Source organism: Carassius auratus, chromosome 41, assembly GCF_003368295.1.
Source record: "Carassius auratus strain Wakin chromosome 41, ASM336829v1, whole genome shotgun sequence".
NCBI classification, from domain to species: domain Eukaryota; kingdom Metazoa; phylum Chordata; class Actinopteri; order Cypriniformes; family Cyprinidae; genus Carassius; species Carassius auratus.
Genome location: NC_039283.1, coordinates 4,936,294 through 4,956,284, shown reverse-complemented (window position 1 = coordinate 4,956,284; position 19,991 = coordinate 4,936,294). Strand labels below are relative to the sequence as shown.

At 37.7% G+C, this 19,991-nt stretch overlaps 2 protein-coding genes across 9 annotated transcripts; both read right to left on the bottom strand.

Annotated features, from left to right (window-relative positions):
* Positions 1–854: 854 nt before the first annotated feature.
* LOC113059869 (lethal(3)malignant brain tumor-like protein 4) lies at positions 855–13,328 on the bottom strand. Of its 8 annotated transcripts, none has more exons than XM_026228519.1 (21): positions 13,307–13,328; positions 9,964–10,080; positions 9,691–9,880; positions 9,385–9,595; positions 9,190–9,304; positions 9,040–9,091; positions 8,148–8,242; positions 7,885–7,989; positions 7,623–7,758; positions 6,464–6,555; positions 6,195–6,346; positions 6,038–6,114; positions 5,716–5,801; positions 4,763–4,873; positions 4,465–4,579; positions 4,284–4,383; positions 3,977–4,207; positions 3,808–3,869; positions 2,893–3,038; positions 2,729–2,791; positions 855–2,188 (listed from the first exon to the last, which is right to left on the bottom strand). In XM_026228519.1, exons 2-21 carry the CDS (start codon positions 10,072–10,074, stop codon positions 2,060–2,062), a joined length of 2,379 nt encoding a protein of 792 aa, XP_026084304.1. In that variant the 5' UTR covers positions 10,075–10,080; positions 13,307–13,328; the 3' UTR covers positions 855–2,059. The 8 variants fall into 8 exon arrangements, with proteins under 8 accessions (XP_026084304.1, XP_026084303.1, XP_026084302.1 ...); XM_026228518.1 differs by lacking the exon at positions 13,307–13,328 and adding an exon at positions 12,542–12,615; XM_026228517.1 differs by lacking the exon at positions 13,307–13,328 and adding an exon at positions 12,468–12,522.
* A 784-nt stretch (positions 13,329–14,112) lies between these two features.
* On the bottom strand, positions 14,113–18,351 carry LOC113059621 (serine/threonine-protein kinase Sgk1-like). The gene is made up of 12 exons (XM_026228164.1): positions 17,994–18,351; positions 17,673–17,721; positions 17,276–17,342; positions 17,100–17,137; positions 16,959–17,016; positions 16,797–16,880; positions 16,578–16,709; positions 15,391–15,503; positions 15,042–15,261; positions 14,800–14,955; positions 14,612–14,701; positions 14,113–14,298 (listed from the first exon to the last, which is right to left on the bottom strand). Exons 1-12 carry the CDS (start codon positions 18,058–18,060, stop codon positions 14,149–14,151), a joined length of 1,224 nt encoding a protein of 407 aa, XP_026083949.1. The 5' UTR covers positions 18,061–18,351; the 3' UTR covers positions 14,113–14,148.
* Between the last annotated feature and the right edge of the window lie 1,640 nt (positions 18,352–19,991).

Here is a 19,991-nt window from a genome sequence, read left to right as displayed (position 1 = left end):
GTAGGCTAACCAAAGGTCACCATAGGTTCCCTCAAATATTTCCTAATGTTTTATAAAATTGTTTTTGGATTTAGTCTGTTACTTGAACAAATTAAAGGTGGAGTGAAGTTACACTTTTGGAGGGAAATCAACATGAAAATGGCTTAATTACTGCTGTCCCGTGGGATGGGCAAAGGTTCTTAAAATAAAAAAATGCTAATTTCACCTTTAAATTAGCAAACTTTGTGGGCGTGTTTTCTTACTGATATTACGCAAGCGCAGTAAATTTGGCATGTCTGTTTTTTAGTACACTTCTTTTCACGACCGTGCTGTAAATATACATTAAGTCCACACATCATCAATCACCTGAAGTTCAGCTCAGTTAAACTCACCTCCGTTGCATCTCCTCAACTGGAAACACATCGTTAACGGTCCGTTTCAAAGACGCGCACTGAGTCTACTTCCCACGATGATGAGAACGCGCAAATCCATTTAGTCTCCTGCTTTAACAAACGCGTGTATGCTGAGCGCGAGGGGAGGCGCATTTACTTTAAACCGGCCAGTGACGTGGGAGGGTGTGTGTGTGAGAGAGAGGGTCATGGGAATGTGCAAGCCCGCTGGGTCCCACGGTGGGCAGAATAACCTATTCTTAGAGTCTCACAGGGCCCAGGCCCATTTCAAGCCTTTTCCTGACTGACTCAGATTGTAATTATGTATTATATTTATGGAGCGAGATTAGTCTCAATAATAATTCACGCAAAAGACACGATGCACACTTGCGTTGTCCAATTCACATGCATGAAACCTAATTCAGTTGATCCATTATTCCATTGAAACTGGATCAAAAAAAAAAAAAAAACACTCACATTCAGTCACACGTTTGGAGAGACATTTAATCTACAAACACACACACACACAAACCAAAGAAAACAATCAAAATCTCTTATAAACACATCCCTGACCCTAACCACTGCAATGAGGATTCCCTCAAGTCTTTAGTTTCCATCACAGTCCAAATGCCTTTATTACTTGTAATCAAATGTTTCTGCAGACTATTATCTATACACATTCAGTATTTTAGTTTTTGTACACCCATTTTCGATTTTTTTCTCGTTTCCAACCCTAACTGGATCTGTTATTCTGAACCTAAAGCAGCCTGCATATGCATATAATGACAACTTTGAGAAGCACTGCAAACCAAACCAGTACTTGAATATGAAGTGATTCCAACATGTAAAATCAGTTACAATTACAGCTGTATTATACAGCAGATGTACATAAAACCTTTGCTCGATGAATGAAGAACAAAATGTCTTAGTATTCAGGAATGCATGTACAAGGCAAAATGTCAGGGTCTCAGTCTTAAAAATTCACACACTCATTTCTATTCCCAACTCTATTTGCAGTTCAATATACAATACCTTCAATTTACAAATGCACTTTACAAGTTTCATTTTAAGTAAAACTGAGACATTCAATTCCAGATTTGCTCAGAGCAAGAATTTCCTGACATTAGATCCAAGCACACACACACACACACACATATATACAATCCTGCTGCCCTCTAGTGGTCTCAAACATCCCCATTTGGATTAATTAGGATTAATTAGGATGCGTGTTCAATTACAAAGGTCTTTTTGCATTCTTACAAAAAAAAAAAAACAATTACATTTCAAGTAAAAGCTCCACCATCGTACCTTTTGTAATTAACCATCATTTTAGCAACCATAAAAACATAAATATCAGCGATGAAAGAATCCAGTTTAAGCTTTCAACAATTTAAGGTGCCTCAGTGTAGTGTACTCACCCCTCCCAAATCAAAGGATTGGTTTCACAAGAACATATAAGTCCTCATTTAGAGCGAGTGCTGAGTTGGAAGGGGAGACATCAAATCTATATCAGCCTTTAAGAGCTGGGACTTTTCTGATCGCATGAGGTTTGTTGAATTGGCTGATTCTGTCGATGTCTGTCAATCATAAGGAGACTGATGATTGAATATTCGTCAGTCTGCTGGACGCATTGGTGGGGGCTAGAGCAACTTTTAAACATGTTTGATGGAGCAGCCGTTGCTGTGAGTTGTCTATTCCTCATCTGCACTCTTCAGCATTAGGATCGAATTATAAATTTTGAGAGCAGGTCCAAGCTTGATGCTCAGAATCTTAACAATGTCTGATTGAGTAAGAAGCAGGAAGGCCTCGCCATCAATTTGCTGTAAGGCAAAGTAAAACAAGTATCTTAAATACATTTTCACTTTGTCTAAGAACAAAGATACTCGCAGATTAGAGCTAAATGAGTCACACATACACTAACATTCAACATTTTGGGGTCTAGTTCAAAAGTGACAGTGAAGAGTTATTAAAAGTGTTATTACAAAATGATATGCCCAAAGAATCCTGAGGGGGAAAAAGTATCAATAAACAGCACTTAACTTAACATTGGTAATAATGAGAAATATTTATTCTGCACTTAATCAGCATTGATGAATTCTGACACGGAAGACTGCTGAAAATTCAGCTTTGCCATCACAGGACCAAACTCAATTTTAAAATATATTAAATTAGAAAACTATAATCTTAAATTGCAATAATAATTGTAAAAATCTTACTATTTTTACTATATTGTTGATCATATAAAAATAAAATAAAAACAAAATTTACACAATCTTACAGACCCCACACTTTTGAATGGTAGTGTATATAGGCAAGGTACTTTATGGTGATACTCGGGAGATGTTTTTTTCCCCATTTACCTCCTTCCTAAAGGTGGCAGCATCCTCTCTGCAGCCAGGCAGCCCTTTTACAAAACTTGCCACCTGAAAGAACATCAACAAAAAAAAAACACACAAAATAAAATATATATTTAGAAGACCTCTTTAAAAGCTTCAGTGAACTTCTCAGAATGATCAAATGTCACCTCCTCTGTGCTCCACTTGGCCACTCTCTTGGCACTGAGGCCTAAAGCTTCAGGCAAGAGTTTGCCATGCTTTTCCCAACACAGATGAAACCTCGGTGGCTCCCATCCACAAAACACAGACTCATGCAGGAACTCCTGAAGAGAATCTACAACACAAACAGACTTCATTCAAGACATGTCTTGAAAACTTGTCCACAACACAGAGAATGGTACTAGTTGAAAAATACATGTGGCAAGTTCTTAGAAATGTATTTTTGTTTTAATCTTTGTTTCATTTGGTGTTGAAAATTTCAACCACTTTGTAGTTTAAATGTCTTGACTCTTGTGACTGGTGTAACTATAAGTAAAATATATTTGTTCAAGTTAAACTTTTTTTTTTTTTTTTTTTACAAATATTATGAATAATGAATAAATCTTTTTTATGTTGTTATGTTGTTGAGGACTTACAACACATGATATATTACATATAATTAACTAGCATATTCCTGTTATAAAAAAGATCAAAGGGGCCCTACATATGTATGATATCATTTCCTTTTAAATGTTTTTTTTTTTCTGGTCATGTTAGTTGCAGTACATGATTTTGATTTGTTGGAAAAAAAATCTAACAATAGCCTGTGAAACTACTTAATGTTTTTTCAATAATTTTTGTTCTTTTAATTACGCGTTTTTTCTTCATTATGATTTCATATGTTTGACTTTATACCCTACAAAAATATCAAATTAATTTTAATTCAGACATTGAATACAATCTTATCATAGAAGAGGTGTATTCAAGTCTCTGTATGTATTAATACAACCAGACAAAAAAAGGGAGCATGAATTAATTGACCCATATGCAACATTCTCAGAGTTTATTGATTATCCGTAAAAGCAAATTATGATGGAATATCACAAAATCTGATCAATCCGTACCTTTCCCGTCACCTTCCTGCTTCACTTGAGATGGCTTGACACATTTGAGAGAGATGGCAGACCTGAAGTACAGGAGGAATAAGAAAGAGATGAGTATTGAAAGAGTGTTTGTGTGTTTCTGTGTGAGAGAGACAGCAAAGTAAGAGTGTATGTAACTCACGACACTCACACAACGTGCTCACGCACTGAGTGAGCTTGTGGACAGGCATCCGTGCTGGTGTCAGGGGCTTCAGGGGTGCCGGCGCTGGGTGTTGGTGTGGGAGGTTGTGTCTGAGTGAGTGTTTCAGCACGACGGTGGCGCGGGGGTCCACTGAGCGTGACCGGCCTCTCCCCATTCAGTCTGTCTGGCACCAGCCCGTCCTTATTCAAATTAAAATCTGAGTAAGGACAGCTCACAGCCCTAAATGGGAAAAAGACTCATTTGCATTTGAATGAACATTATGGGCTGAATCTGTAACAGTATGTGTATAACTTACGTGTAATGTGTCCCATACCGAGGTCCTCTAATGTGTCCGACTCCACTGCATCCTGGGGTTGGGCAGCCTTGTCCTGGAGGCACTGGAGAATCTCTGGGACCTGATGTGGTTACAATAATGAGTTTGATTAAGAGTCTTGTGGAGCCATGTGTGGAAACACTGTATATTAACTGTATGTTACCGTTGGGCTGTTGTAGAGGATGACCCGTCTTCTGACACCAGCCGACTGGGTGCAGATCTGGGCTATCAGCATCTAGCCAATAATCATACTCCTCACTCCAGCCATCAAAATGGATCTATATATAAACACACAGAGAGTTAGCAATGATATACTAACTGTTCTAGCATATTAAATACCATAAAAGTGAATAGATATTTATTAATGACTAAGTAATTAGTATATAAAAAAAGTTCATTTTGGTTTTTAAAAAAAAAAAAAACTATTTTACGAGGTAATTCAGATATATTTGTGTGTAAACCTTGATTCTGTGGTCTTCTACATCAGAGATGGTGGCTACACGGATAAGCATGGCATTACGTTTGTCCACTGCCTCCAGCTTCATCCCGACTTGGAAACCATGCGGTTGTCTCTGGACAGACAAAGACCAAAAGTCAATTGTAATGCAATAAACTTAAATATGTATAAATATGTAAAATATGTATAAAATATGTATAAAACCCGCACATATATCATTTGCATGATAATTTTACAATTGTTTTATTAACCCAAAGTTTTTGTTTTCAACAGTAAGAAATAAAAACCAAATGTGATATACTAGTAATTTCAGTTACATACACTGATCTATATATATAACTATTCTATATTATAGATCAGTGGTTACATAGAATATTAAATTAAATAAGTAACAGAAAATCTGAATAAATGGTGTTTTTTTTTGTCAAACACCCCACAACGTACAACTGTTTTGTACATGTTATTTCCATGTTATACAGGCTGACTGAACGGGACTAATAGATCGGTAGGGGTGTTGATGCTAATCCACCACGGGACTCTAAGAACTAAGAAGTGTGACAGGAGACAGGGCACTGTTCAACTCTTTATCTGAAGTATTTTAGGGTTCACAGCAGATGGAACAACATTACTCTAATTAGACTGGATATTGTACAAGTTATGGCCACAAAGTGTTAAAATGTGTTCTTTATTCAATCACGCACATTAACAACTGATGAAAATGGCAGCGCAATCGGCTATTGAAAGTGAAAGTGAAACCGGAATAGCGGAACTCACATAAACTAGCGGCACACATTCATAATAATAGTCCTTCCACTATAAACACATATAGGGATTTTAGAACACTGACTCTGCAATTGTGTGTCACATTAAATAATAGACATATAAAATTGGTATTTTACCAGTTCTAAATGATTTAACGACACCTCCCATGGTTCAGTGGGGTGAATCAGACCTCACCTGTTTAAAGGCTCTTGCTGGTGCAGCCTGGGCTCCAGTTTCCTCAAGGTACTTTTCCCAAGTAAAAACCTTGGGGGGCTTATAATCTAAGACACAAAAAAATAAACAGATGTTAAAAAAACCTTCCGACCACTTACCATGCTCATTAGTTTGTTTAAAGTACAAAACAACAACAATAAAAAAAACTTTAGTACAATGTCAAATCAAAGCTCATTTAATTTTGGAAACAACATTTCATATTTATAGTATTACTACATTTCTCACACACAAAAAGTAGAACTCAATTATAAAATGTAAAAGTAATGCATGAATAGAGTCTCACCTGCAGGTGTAGTGAGTGTTAACTCCGCCTCCTCACAGAACCCTACTGGATGAATGTATGGACTGCTGGCATCACACCTGAGAACCAACAGAATGCATTAAAACCTCACACAATCATGAGGACACTCATTTGCCCAGAGTTCTGCTCACTGACTTACCAATAATCATACGAATCATCCCAGTTGTCAAAGTGAACGAGGAGCCGGTTGTCGACAGCAGCAGCAATGGTTGCTACGCAGATGAGTGATGGGTTCTTTCTGTCAACGGCTTCCAGCTTCATCCCTGCACGGAAACCTGACGGTGTGACCGACTAAATAAGGCAAAGGACACATGGTTATAGAAGACAACATGATCTCCAGGAACACTGAGACATCTCAGATATATATATATATATTCTGTTTGTTTTTGTGCATATGAAATGACATACTGTATTAAGACTCTTGAAGAGATGTTTGGGGGCCAGTTGACCCCTACAATTCTTTACATATGTGTTCCAGTTAAACTCTCCATCTCTGCAGCCTGTAAGCAAACATGCAAATATTACAAGAACAGCATATGCAATACATTTTTTTTTAATTGAATATTCTAATAGCATATGCAACGACTCTGAAAATGTATCCATTCAATCAGAACATGTTTTTCCATTCCACTGTACAACTTTTCCATCTTTATCCCTGTAAACACACACTAGATTGCATGTTTGACTATTGTGCTCAAAGCCAAAATGAAACAGTGTCCAAAAAAAAAAAAACACTTCAGTTTTGTCCATTCCAAATGTTATTAAACCATAAGTCTCGTGTAGCCAGACCTTCAGACTGACGGCTAAAGGTCTGGAATTCATGACCATAAGGCCATTTGACTGACAAGTCAAACAACCAATCAGTTTGTTTCATTCATCGTCACGTTTTGGGGCATGGAAATGTCGCCACAATAACAGACTGGTGTGTAAAACGCTCTGACATATTTTAAAGATTCTATGCCACAAACTTCAAAATCCAGCATTTAGTTGATCCTGATAAGCGCTGGTCATCACAGCTGGAAACACTAGGCTTTCTTATTTCGTGAGTGGGTTTGGCGCCACAGTATCTTTGTTTCCAGGCAGAACATTAAAGAACGTGACACGTGTCTACCAGAAATCCTGTAGAATTCAACCAATCTCGATGACGACTTCGACACTCCTGGGCGTGATGTCTGAGGCTGAGATTATAAATCCACATGAAAACTATGCAACCACATTTCTGAACAAATAAAATAAATTATAATTTTATAATATATTTTATATTTATTAAATTAGATTTTCAACTTATTTTAATAAATTTATTTAATTATGTTTTTGGTATTTATTATTTATAAATAATAAGCGTTTCCATTACAATATATTCAATTTCAGAATAAATACTAGTAGGACATTTTGTAATCACACCATTCAGAGTTTAAGTAGTTTCAAAACATAAAGAAACACCTATAAAGCACATCTATAATGTTACAAAAACCAAAAATGGAGTTCTGCACAAGAGCTATTTTGCATGTTGTATCTTTGACAGCAGATTCATTTTGCAGTACATCTTTATTAGTACATTAAGCACCTTTTGGCAGCAACAGCTTAAGGCTGGTTTTCTCACACCAGCCTGGCGGCTTCACATCCCATGAGTCTGCATTTACCCAGAAGTCATAGCATTCCGGGTAACCATCAAAGTGAAGCCGAATCCTGTAGCCTTGCACCTGAAACAGAAGACAAATAAATCAAAATACAAATTTTACTATATGTACAACTAAAAAACATATTTAGTTTTGTGCACTAAAAATCACATGTCAAGTAACATTACAGTAAATTTTAGTTCTGGTTACCTCTGCCACAGTCAGAACGCAGAAGAGAGCTGGGTGACAGGGGTCCAGTCCCTCTAACTTCATGCCAACTTTAAATCCATTCCTGCTTTGAGGAAACGACTGGTGCTGTATTGCCAACACACACACAAACACAAAAAGATTAGATTTCATTCAAGTAACACTTTTCTAATGACAAGGGCAGATTGACATCAAACTCAGAATCCTAATTATTTGTTAAATTGAATGTGAACAGAAACACAAGCTATATATGCTGTGTGTCTCACCTCCTTAAAAAGTTTCAAGGGAGCGGCAATAGTTCTCTCCTCTTCCAGATAAGCTGACCAACTCCAGGTTTTCTTCTTAACCAGAGGTGCTGTTACTATGAAAAAGCATCATAAAGCTGTCATTCAAATGGCTTAGAAAAGCAACCAAATTATTATACATGAAAAAAACAAGCATTATAATTCATAATATATGGGATACAAGACAAGCTGAAACTGAGTGAAAATACTCAAGACAAAACCGATCCAAGATTGAGATGCAGCAATATTAAAATATAAATGTAATTGGCCAACACTTATAAGCCAATCATTATTTTCATATTATGACCCATATGGGCAATATTACAATTATTTAACATTTTGTCTAAGTGAAATAAAAAGACTAAAATCAGTTATTTAAATGCTATAGCTGAATTAAGGCATCATAACATTATAATGTACCGTACAGATATTCATTTTGAGATTTCTAAAGGTTACTCTTAACAGTGTTGCTAAATAGTGAACGTTTTTAAAGATTAACTTGATTAATTTCCAACATATTTAATATATTTAAAAAATCGAACCTCTTTAGTCAGAATCCCTAATATTGGCTTACAACCATTTTGTGTGTGTACTTGTTTAACTATACTTGTTAGGGCCAAAGTGAAATAATAGGACAACCCACTAGTGAGGACACTGCATTACTAGTCCTCACTGGTTAAAAAGATTTGTAAATTGGACAGAAAGTTTTTTATTTAAATGTAGTGTCCTGCACGTTTCTGTGAGGGATAGGGGATGGGTTAGGGATTAGAAATTCAGCTGATATAAAGTCAATGGAAGTCAATACAATGCCCTCACTAATACAGAGAAAAAACGGTGTGTGTGTGTGTGTGTAAAATAAAAGAAATTTACCAACCTAGTCTAGCAACTTTAGCTGCTCGTCTCCCCTTTGAGGATTTAACCTTCTCCTGAAAAAAATTTAAAACAATGAGCACATTCCACTTTAGTACACTTCAGTAAATATTGAGTTGCTCTCTTTTGTGTGAGGTAGGTGTGTTTCCATTACTTCTTCCTCCTCTATGTTGTCCTCCTCCTCATCTCCAGATTCCATAAACATCTTCTTCTTCTTTCTCACACGTTTACCTAAACGTTCTCCTTCGACAGCCTCAGCTGGGGTTGACCTGCACATATACACACAGAGACTTAAATACACCACAGACAGTGCAGCTGGTACAGCTCAGTGAATGTCAAAAACATGTACCTGCCACTGGAGGGCTGTACACAAGGAGCGCTGCAAAATTTGCCTTGTAGAAAGGATTCACGTGAACCAGAGTGACCACATGACCTGCAGTTTGCAGTCGCCTCAGACATGGGAACAATTGCATTGGGCACTGTACTCACACTGGGGCTTCCCACAGCGCTGGGGCTCCTGGTGTTGTTGACCCCTGTCTGCCTGTGGGGGTCGGTTGAAACTGAAAAAAGCAAGAGAAATGGAGTTCTCAGAAACAAATAAAGAGCAAATAATTTCTCTAATTGGTAGGACAATGTGCGAGTTACTGGTACTCACCCACAGGACTTGTCTGATGCTCTGTATTTGACTGGGGCTTTGCAGTCTGATTTGAAGTTTTGTTCTGCTCAGGGGAATGAATGTCGTTGGTGCCGGTTGTTTGAGGCTGTGGGCCTGTAAGCTCCGCCTCTTTAACTTTGGGCTCCACCTCTGTGATGATCTCCAGGGTGCCAAATTCAGTCATCCGAAACTACAAATAGACCAGATATTGGAATTTATCATTCTACATTCCTAACAGACAAATGTGTCCCACTCATCACTATATATTTGTACCCGAATTTCACTTCCTGGCAAGGTGGCTATGCCGTCCTTCCAGTCAAGAGCGCTCATCATGTCAAAATCAGCTCCTGCGGCAGGACCGTCAGTCGTAGATGTCTCTGCCATCTTTACCTGTGAAATGGAGGTCAAAAAAGAAAAATAAAGAGTTGCAACATGGACAGGTGACTGAAGTAAGCATCCTAAATTTTACCTTACTATGAATATGTATTACTTGATTTTTGCTTGATATTTTAGAGCTTGGTATAACTACTAAAATGTATAACTACCCTTATAAAAATTCCAATGGCATTAATTTCAGTTAGTGTCTGTGGGAATCATGGATCTTCTTCTTTAAAAAAAATAGCTGTTTCAGTTCATTTTAATGCTTGTTTTGTCTTGTTCTAAATTATTTTAAGTCTTGAGGACTTTGCTGAAGCCCTTGTTGAGAACCACTGCTGTGATGCATAAACTTGCTTATTGAGACCAAAAAAATAATAATAATGTACTGAGTGGCATAGAAAGTTTCGGGAAAAAATATTATTTGAGATACAAATTCTTAACGTCTATAGCTTTCTAATAAATAAGAAAACCGATTTGTTAAAAACTAATCACTGTACTCTGATGTAGCGAGCGCGTTTACGATCTTAACCCGATTATGCTTAATGAGCCGAAGTAACCCGTAACCCGTTTCTTTTATCGGAGTGAAGTCATAAACGGCTTAAGCATAAACCGGTCGACACAGGCATTTTTTCAGCCCCATACTCCGATTTCACGCAGCATGTAAACGCATTAACATGCTTTCTGTCGGCTTATTGAAGTGCGCATGTGATACGTGACAGGACTCATCATTAGTGCAGATTTAAGCGCATCTAGTTGGACCAAACGTTTAGCCTTTTATGACCCAAAAAAATTTTAATAATGTGTTTTCAGAAGTGGTTCATTCAAAACTCTGAGGATAATATGCTGTAGTTTCCCGCTGACGTGTTGCACGCTTTAACATTACAACTGACAAAATGTATGGAATATTCCAAGTTAGGCTACTCGGAATCAGAAACGCAAATGATTATACTTTGACGCCAAGTGCTACAGGGAAATAACCCGATTTATTAATGAAGTCATGTCAACGTAGCTTGCGTTGTCAGGTTACTGATGTGCATGTAAACGGGGAAACTGGTTATGTTTTAGTAAGCGGATATTTGTAAGTTATCAGCTTACTGGTGTGCATGTAACGTTAAACATGCTCAGTGATCTTCACAGGCCTAATCATAATCACTTCCATCTGGCAAAAGAGTTGGGGGTGGGTTTTAAATATGCAGATCAGCACGCGTTGTTTTAGTAAACAAAATAAAACTGACGTTTTCATTATTAAAATATGACGATTTCGCCTTGAAACCCGTGTTTTGACTGCGACTGATACAACGCCCGCAACTCTAGTTTCCGAAATAGCTGCGCGGCGCTTGCAGTTCCACCCACCTCCTCCAGAGGGCGACGCTTCTGACAGCACTGACTGCACCACGCACTTCAACGAGGACCAAAATATGTATTTCTACACACGTATAATGCACATTTATGTGGGCTAGATATGTAAACAGACTCTCAATGACACACTTAAGCTACTTTGGTGGTTGTTAATAAAGGAAAACGATTAAAAGTAAAGTTAGACAAACAAGTTCAGCTTTTCCCTGTTTTAAAAGAATCTCTTGAAGTCTTTGATTTAAATGCGCGCGGATACCTGCGATGACAAGTTAAGCGCACATATCCACGATCAGTTAGTTTTCAAAAACAAATAATCTTTATTCAAGCCCGTTGCCATCCTTATACAACAGGCAATATTGTAATAACGTTCATGATCTGCCGTTCATCATAAATCAAAATTGCATCAAAACCCTAGACTGTACAGTAACGGCGCCACGCAAACATCAACTAAAAGCTCGTCTGGTTTACTAAAAAACGTTTATTTTGATATTTCAAGTGATGACGGAGTTTATTCTTAGCATAAATAAAGTGCAATGCGCGAGCGCCCATTATTAGCATTCGACTGACACAAAATGGCGGAGCATAGCAAAGGGCGGCCGACACATTTAAAGTATGTCAATTATAACACTTCTCTGGTCTGCTTCACGTCGCTCGGACCTTCAACCAGCACGGGAAGGCCACGTGTACAACTTGTTTTATTAAAACGCAATGTTTTCCCCTCCGTCAACAAACTCCTTACTTTCCCCTTGTCCCGGAATGTCGTTAGCCCGACTGATGCTAGCTGTAACATTAGCAGGGCATCCTACAATAATCCAAACCAACAGTTTCACGCGCTTCTCCAAAAGAAAAACATTCCCAGAGGCACTCTGCTATTCATCCGTCTTTAAATATAACAACTCGGGTGCACGCAGACTTGAGGAAATAACGAATTGCATGCTTTTAATTTCTTCTGCACAAACTTGTCACTTCTATTTATCTTTACGGGTTTTAAACCTCGTTGAAAATATCCGCGTTGGTTGAAAAGTGTTAAACAAGAAACGCACTCTGTGTTCGTATCGCTGTTTACTGCGTAGGTGACGACATTAACGTCATATTTATTGATAAACGTGCAACTCACCTCGTTTCTCTCCTAACTCTTATATAGAGCTGGATGGTGGCGTTACTGCGCATGCGCGGGTTCATATGTGTCTGTCCAACTTCTGCAGCCCTGATCAACTTCATAGCTACAGATGTGACATATGCTCTTAATGTAACACAGAATCAGAGGAACTGAGTCCGGTGTGTCCTTAAATGACCCTAAAAGTGCGCGATACTCGTTTTATCGGTGCTTGTTGCTCTAAAACAATTGAAGGCCTTGATATTATATAGAAGGAAAATGGTTTTAATTCCCTTTGCGTTTCCACGCGCTTTAAACAGAAACTGAGGACTCTGTTGTGCTCGATCGAGTTCGCCAGTCGTTGAGTTTTAATAGTCTAAAGTGCGTGCTTATTGAAACGTCCCCATTTCAGAGCAGGGTTTAATATCTTTTTTCAGTTTACAGTCATCGTAGTGGGGATCCTCTCTGATTTGGTTTCCTGTAACTATCACGGTGTCAATCAATATTTCAGAATAATTCAAACTCAGATATTGGTGTGTGATATCTGAGCTTTAATTATTTGACTAACAAATCTCACCTCATAATACCTCCCAGTGATTATTTCCAGGATAAACTGAGATGCTCCCAAGCTGGCTTCTTAAAACTGACTAAATATTTAAAAAGAGCCAAAAGAGCCATTCTTTTGAACGGCTCTTTGAAAGGAACGGATCGCGAAGATCCGGATCCCCTCAAAGAGCCATAAATCCCATCACTAAACGCATTATTTATTATAAACGTGCAACTCACCTCGTTTCTCTCCTAACTCTTATTTAGAGCTGGATGGTGGCGTTTACTGCGCATGCGCGGGTTCATATGTGTCTGTCCAACTTCTGCAGCCCTGATCAACTTCATAGCTACAGATGTGACATATGCTCTTAATGTAACACAGAATCAGAGGAACTGAGTCCGATGTGTCCTTAAATGACCCTAAAAGTGCGCGATACTCGTTTTATCGGTGCTTTCGGTTCGGGTCTCTATTTACAGTACTGCGCTTGTTCACAACTCTAAATTGTAGGCATATATAAATATATATATATATATATATATATTTTTTTTTTTTAATAATTTGATTAAAAGATGTCAACTGAGACAATGGACCTTTCATAATAAAACACTCTTACGATTTGCTTAAAAAAATTTGTTTCCACTAAAAAAAATTGATTGACATTGTTTTACCGATCAGATCATTTGTTCAAAAACACGTACCAAAATACCATAATCTTAATACTTCACACAGTTGTAATTACATTGAGATTTAATATTCATTCCTTCTCACAACCTTTACAATCAAAATCTGATGCAACCTGTAGTCTCACTTCATGTCATCACAGTTATTGTCAGAACATCACTAATCGTTGTATTTCAGTACATATATATATATATATATATATATATATATATATATATATATATATTATTAATAGGGCTAAAAAATGAATTAAATAACATGAATGTTAGGAAAACACAGTCACGTTTGATAGAAAATTTGTAGTCCATGTGCAAAAGCATTGGTCCGGCTAACACAAAAATGAACTGTGCTTCAGTGTTTTGCGTTTAAAAACATGTTCAGACAAAATGTCTATTCTGTCTTAATGTCCACGAGTCAGCGGGAGAATGTTTTCACTGATATAGGTGAAGCCAGGAAAGGTTGCTCCGTATTCCTGACATGCTCCTAACGACTGCGGAACAGGAAGTCCTGTAAACCGAGGGTCGATGTTTGTGAGGTCACCAGGACCAGACTGAAATACAGACATGTGATCAGACAGAAACTATTTACTGTACATGTTATCTATATGAAATCATCTAATTTGTAAGCACATTGTTTAAACTCAACTTTGTTTCTTATATGGAACACAAAATAAGATATTTTGAAGAATGTCTTTGCCCATGTAGTTTGGACACCATTGACATTTCATGTGGACTAAAAACCTCAGACATGTTTCAAAATATTTTTTTGTGTGTTTCAGAGAAGAAAAAGTCATACTGGTTTTAGTGCAAATGTTCAATGTTAGGTGAACAATCCTTTTAACAACAACAACAAAAAAAACTCACCAATAAGGGAACGTAAGGAGGAGGAATTTTCTTTGCAACAAGTTCATCCCAATTAATAGACAAGAAGAAAGGATGAGACTGCAGCTCGGTCTAAAAGCCAAAAAAGGGCAAAATGACATTTAGCCACTCACAAGACAAATGATTTTCAGATTGCTTGTGTGTGTGTGTGTGTGTGCTTGTTGGGTTACCAGGTCATGTTTTGCTCCTAGTCTCTTGGCCCTGTCCCTGTTTAGCAGTCTCTTCAGCAGATCTCTGGCTCCACTAGAGACTCTGGGTTTTAATACCAATGGCTGATAAATAATATTTCGGAGCATCTCAAGACGATCTGCATTGTAGAAAGGAGGCTGGAATGAGAAAGAGTGTGCGTAAAACACACCTGACTACCTGTATTGTTTATTTATATTAGCATTAATTCAGTGGGTTTGTTTACCAAGCCATAGAGCATTTCATGAAGGACAGCTCCCAAACCCCACCAGTCCACAGTCCTGTCGTACTCCTTCTGCAGGAGAACCTCAGGTGCCAAGTACTCTGGCGTTCCACAAAAGGTTGTGGTGGTGCCACGTCTACTCATTCCCTCCTTACACAAGCCGAAGTCGGTCAGAACCACATGACCTGCAGAATCCAGCAGAATGTTTTCTGGTTTCAGGTCCCTGTGAGCATGTGAGAGAGATGGATTACTGTAAATCTGCTGAAAGTTAGTGTTCATTTTGTTCTCACTAAGCACATATGAATGGGCTTATCTGCATTATAGAGGCACAGATATTTCAGAATGTCGGTACCTATAGACAATCTTCAGGGAGTGTAAGTATCCTAAAGCACATGCCATCTCAGCAGCATAAAATCTGGCTCTGGGTTCTCCAAAGACCCCCTCTCTCTGCAAATGGTAAAAGAGCTGCAAAAAATGAAAAAGTCAATCATTCATAAATGCAAATCAGTACTATTTGGATTTGCCAAAAGCACATAAATAATGTAAAGTCATCCTGCGGCCTACTGGTTGAAAACAACTGCATTAAAAGTTTGATTTCAGTCAGACTAAATCAATGATTAATTAAGTCCTTAAAGCTGCAGTAGGGAACTTTTGTAAATATAAATTTTTTTACATATTTGTTAAACCTGTCATCATGTCCTGACAGTAGAATATGAGACAGATAATCTGTGAAAAAATCAAGCTCCTCCCAGTGGTCCTATTGCCATTTGCAGATATTCATCCGCTCCCGGTAAGAAACAACCAATCAGAGCTGCGGTCCGTAACTTTGTTTGTGTTCAAAATGTACACCATGAATCCATTTTCCAAACCATGTTTTTTGCTTGTCCTGAATCACTAGGGTACACCTATAATAAGTGTTTATATTCTGACTATTTTAGATTGCTTCAGGGAAACCGCGGCGGAGTAACCCAGTACCTTTGTGATTCTTCATAGACATAAACAGAGAGAAGTAGTTCCGGCAACGATGTTCTTCCGCAAGACGCAAGCAGTTCTGTTTATTAACCGCTAGAGCGTCAAAAATTCCCTACTGCAGCTTTAATGTCCTGTAAATGCTTTGGTTCTGAAGTTGTCCTAGTCTAGTTTTCCGAAGATGGACTAACGGACCTAGATAATGCGACCGTAGTTTGACTTTGTCCACTACAATTGGCCTTGTTTTGTCTTTTCTCCTAACAGAGGCGATGTGCAACTTTTCAATTCGATATTCAATCACACATTGTGTCCTGTATTTGTCATGTATGTATAAATCCTCTTACTGATGTCTGAGCTGAATTCATCACCATAAACAAGTTCAAATTCAAAGCTGTGTGTACTTGATTGTGTATGTGTACCTAGAAGTGAGATGACTCTGACAAAAAAATCCTTTCGGGAAAGTCCTCATCTGAAAACATGGTATAAAAGTAAAGTATATAAAGTTTGTTTGTTTTTATAAGGTGTGGGTTAGGGTTAGGTTATTTTAGATGGCCATCTAAATAAACATACCTCTCCTCCACATGCATAGTCCAGCACAAGATAGAGTCTGTCCTTAGTCTGAAAACTGAAGTGGAGCTTCACCAGGAATGGATGATTAAGAGTCTTTAACAACACTCTGTGCTCACACATGACATTTCTTTCCTGTATGAAAAACATCACAGTGAATACACACAGACTCATTATTAGTCAAATAATTACTCACACTTATATTCATACAGTCATAGTCACCTCCTTCCTTGTTAAGATGATGTGTTTCTTTAGAACTTTGACTGCGTAATATCTGCCATTCTCTCTTTGTGTGGCCAAGAACACCTGAATACAGACAATCAAAGAAAGGTTCAAACAATATTCAAAGAAATACAAAGCAGACTGAGCATCTAAATATAATACCTTGCCAAAGCTTCCTGTCCCGATCACCTTCAAGTAGTCAAAATCAGCAACAGAAACCCTAAAATCATGTTGAAATAAATATTTATGTGTCATTGTATATGTTTCTGTCTATATAGCTTGATATCTGAGCACCCCGTTTACCGAGACTGTGACTCCTCTGGTTGTGGATTACTGTAAACCTGAAAGAGAGAGAGAGATTCAGAAGCTTACTCCAGTGACATGAAACCACAGCACACTTCACTTAACTTGATTTTAATTGTTGTGGGTTATTGTAGGGTTTTTTTTTCTTATTATTATTATTTATTAACTTGTTGGACCTTAGGAAGAATAGCTGCTGCTCCATCAGCTTCAGAAAGACTACCCTCAGGTCGCAAGAAATCCATCCTGGAATGAGAGAAACCATATCAGAGAAAGTATTTTCACCTAAAACTGCCTCAAAGTCATCCAACACCTATGTAATAGCACTTGGCTACTGGTTTCACTTTGGAATGTAACTAGAAGTAGGTCATGGTCTTAAAAGTACACTGGTGGTCAATCTGTAATGACATCGTAGTGCAAAAAACCTACGTCATTCATGATTTTTCTGCTGATCTTTGCAGAAATAATGAAATAATGAATCGATCTTCTGAACTCTGCATTGAAATACATACAGAGTCATGTGCTGGTTCACTTTTAGCTCACGCATTGGAAAATGATGACTAGGATGAAACTCACTGTCGATAGACAGGGTGGCTGGATCGAAGCTTCTTGTCCTTAATTAAAGCTGAGAAAAATAAAACATTAAATCATTAGCATTTGAAACATCTGCAGATAGTGGACACAAAACAACCTTTATAAGAGTAACACATACATGTTCAAATAACATATTGAATCTTATTTTTACATCTTTACATCTTAAAAATAATAACATTTCCAAATATGATATATTACAGATTATTTTCTGGGGGGGCAAATACGTTCTGTGGTATATCTGACACAGAATATCAAGATGTCTCTACATGAAGTTTGACGAATGGCCTAAGTATTTGAGCTTACCTGTAAAATATGAAACTATTCCCTTCATTTTTGCGTAAGTGACGGGACTTCTAGCCTTTTTCACCATGTTTTCGACGAGAAGGACAGCACCGGTTGACAGCTGCGACTTATGAGCCTGGTAATCTGCAATCTTACCGGTCAGTTGTTCTGGTTGAGCGCTGCCTCACGAGGGAAACCGTGACCTGCTATTTTTTGCAGAACACGTGGTTCCTCTCAAAAGCTGTGACGCCACTACGCCCGTTATTCGACAGACAAGACTCTCGCTTGATAGAAAATCGCCCTCTCTCTCTAATATAAAGTTGAAACCGACCCAAATGAAATATAAGTCTTGCCAGACTTGCCACAAACGTTACAAGGTTGATAAAGCGCTAAATAAACACTGACAGTCGCGTTCCCCTGAGGAGGACAGCAACCTCGAACGAGATCTTTTAGGTATTAAACACTGAACTTGCACAATATTGGTTGCTCGACAATAACCTCGGCCTCTCACCGAGAACTATATGACAAGACACACATTTATTTTTAAAAGTCTTCCAAATTCTTCTGAAAGTCATTGTACAACACGCACTTTACCATCATTGGTTCATGTCATAATGTGGTTGACCTGTGGTTAGAGGGTTTCATAACCGTTCTTGGATAGCTAGCTAGGCCTAACTATATCCTACTTTTTGATACTTAAGAGGGAACCCTCATAAACCTGTCTAGGCTCTCGATAAAGTAAAAGTTCTCTTATTGCCATGTTGACATGTTACTCTCTCAGTCAGCCAACTTTACAGGTTACATAATGGAGATGCCTGCTTGTCACCAGCCAAATGCACATATGTAAACATACAGAAACATTAATGCTCATGTATTTGACATTAATGCTAGAAAAGTAGCATTATAATGTCTCTTAACAGTCTCAGTGCAAGGACAACAACAAGATAAACAAGCACAGAGTGTTACACTTGCATACAGAGGTATAACACTAAAGAATGGTTTATGTACTGTAATATGAAGCATGAAAAACAAGATTAAGTGATAGATTATTATGTTAGATTGACACTAGGCTAGATTACACAAGGGAAGTGAAAATCAGAGAAGAGATGTGTGAAGACTGTCAAGACAGTTTTGTCATACTATTTATGATATGCAAGTTAGGGTTCATGTCAGTGTCAGTTTAAAATAACTTTTGACCTTTGAAATGGGGAACCTCTGCTGTCTCTCAATCTTGAAAGGAAGTTAATAACATTTTATATTTATACAGCGCAGCGCCGTCTAATTCTTGATTCTGATTTATCAGTCGCTGCATTCAGCAGACAAATATATTTTGCAACACTTTATGACTGACCACTTTGAAAATCAGTCCCCCCAGTGAAAGCAAGAAGATAAATTGAGAGTACTTAAAATAAAAGAAGACATTGCATTACATTAATGTATAATAAAACTGCTGCAGTGTTTTTTCCGGTTGATAGACCAGTTGTTTTCTTTGCTCTATTCTATATTTATTAAATATTCTTATTTAACTTTATATACTTTTTATATATTAAACAGATACAATTTAATATTATCATTTTTAATATTCATATTTTGTGTGTACCTCCCCAATGTCTAAAGGTACCTACCTTTTTATCTGAAAGTATGTGATCCACAATATAAGATACATCCGTCTATAGTCACATTGCATGCCTGAAACCCAAAACAAATATAACTGAAACAAATATTTAACATGTTTTTCTTTAATAATCCATTGGTATTTTTAATATGTGTGAAACGATTTAATTGCCTTGTACTCGCTTTGAAATATCACAGAGGTGGTCAACACAGGATGATTTATTAAGGCTATACATTTCAAGGAATCCACTGATCTCTCTGATGTCACAGAAGGTTGGGGGTATAGAGAAATCTATATTTGGCAATCAGAAGATTAAGGAACAGTTAGCCCTGATTAATTTCTGAATCAGAAAGTTGACACTGGGAACACACACCCCCCATGTATCTTTGTCAAATTACCTAATG

Excerpts from the sequence above, each read along its gene's own strand:
- LOC113059621 (XM_026228164.1), bottom strand. The coding sequence starts at position 18,060 with ATGGTGAAAAAGGCTAGAAGTCCCGTCACTTACGCAAAAATGAAGGGA. Across the intron at positions 15,504-16,577 it reads ACTATGCATGTGGAGGAGAG|CTCTTTTACCATTTGCAGAG; the intron begins GTATGTTTATTT and ends CATTTTTTGCAG. Across the intron at positions 14,702-14,799 it reads TAGGAGCAAAACATGACCTG|ACCGAGCTGCAGTCTCATCC; the intron begins GTAACCCAACAA and ends TTTGGCTTTTAG.
- LOC113059869 (XM_026228513.1), bottom strand. The coding sequence starts at position 12,214 with ATGTTACAGCTAGCATCAGTCGGGCTAACGACATTCCGGGACAAGGGG. Across the intron at positions 6,556-7,622 it reads TAAGCTGTTGCTGCCAAAAG|GCTGCAGAGATGGAGAGTTT; the intron begins GTGCTTAATGTA and ends GTTTGCTTACAG. Across the intron at positions 4,874-5,715 it reads CAGCAAGAGCCTTTAAACAG|AGACAACCGCATGGTTTCCA; the intron begins GTGAGGTCTGAT and ends TTGTCTGTCCAG.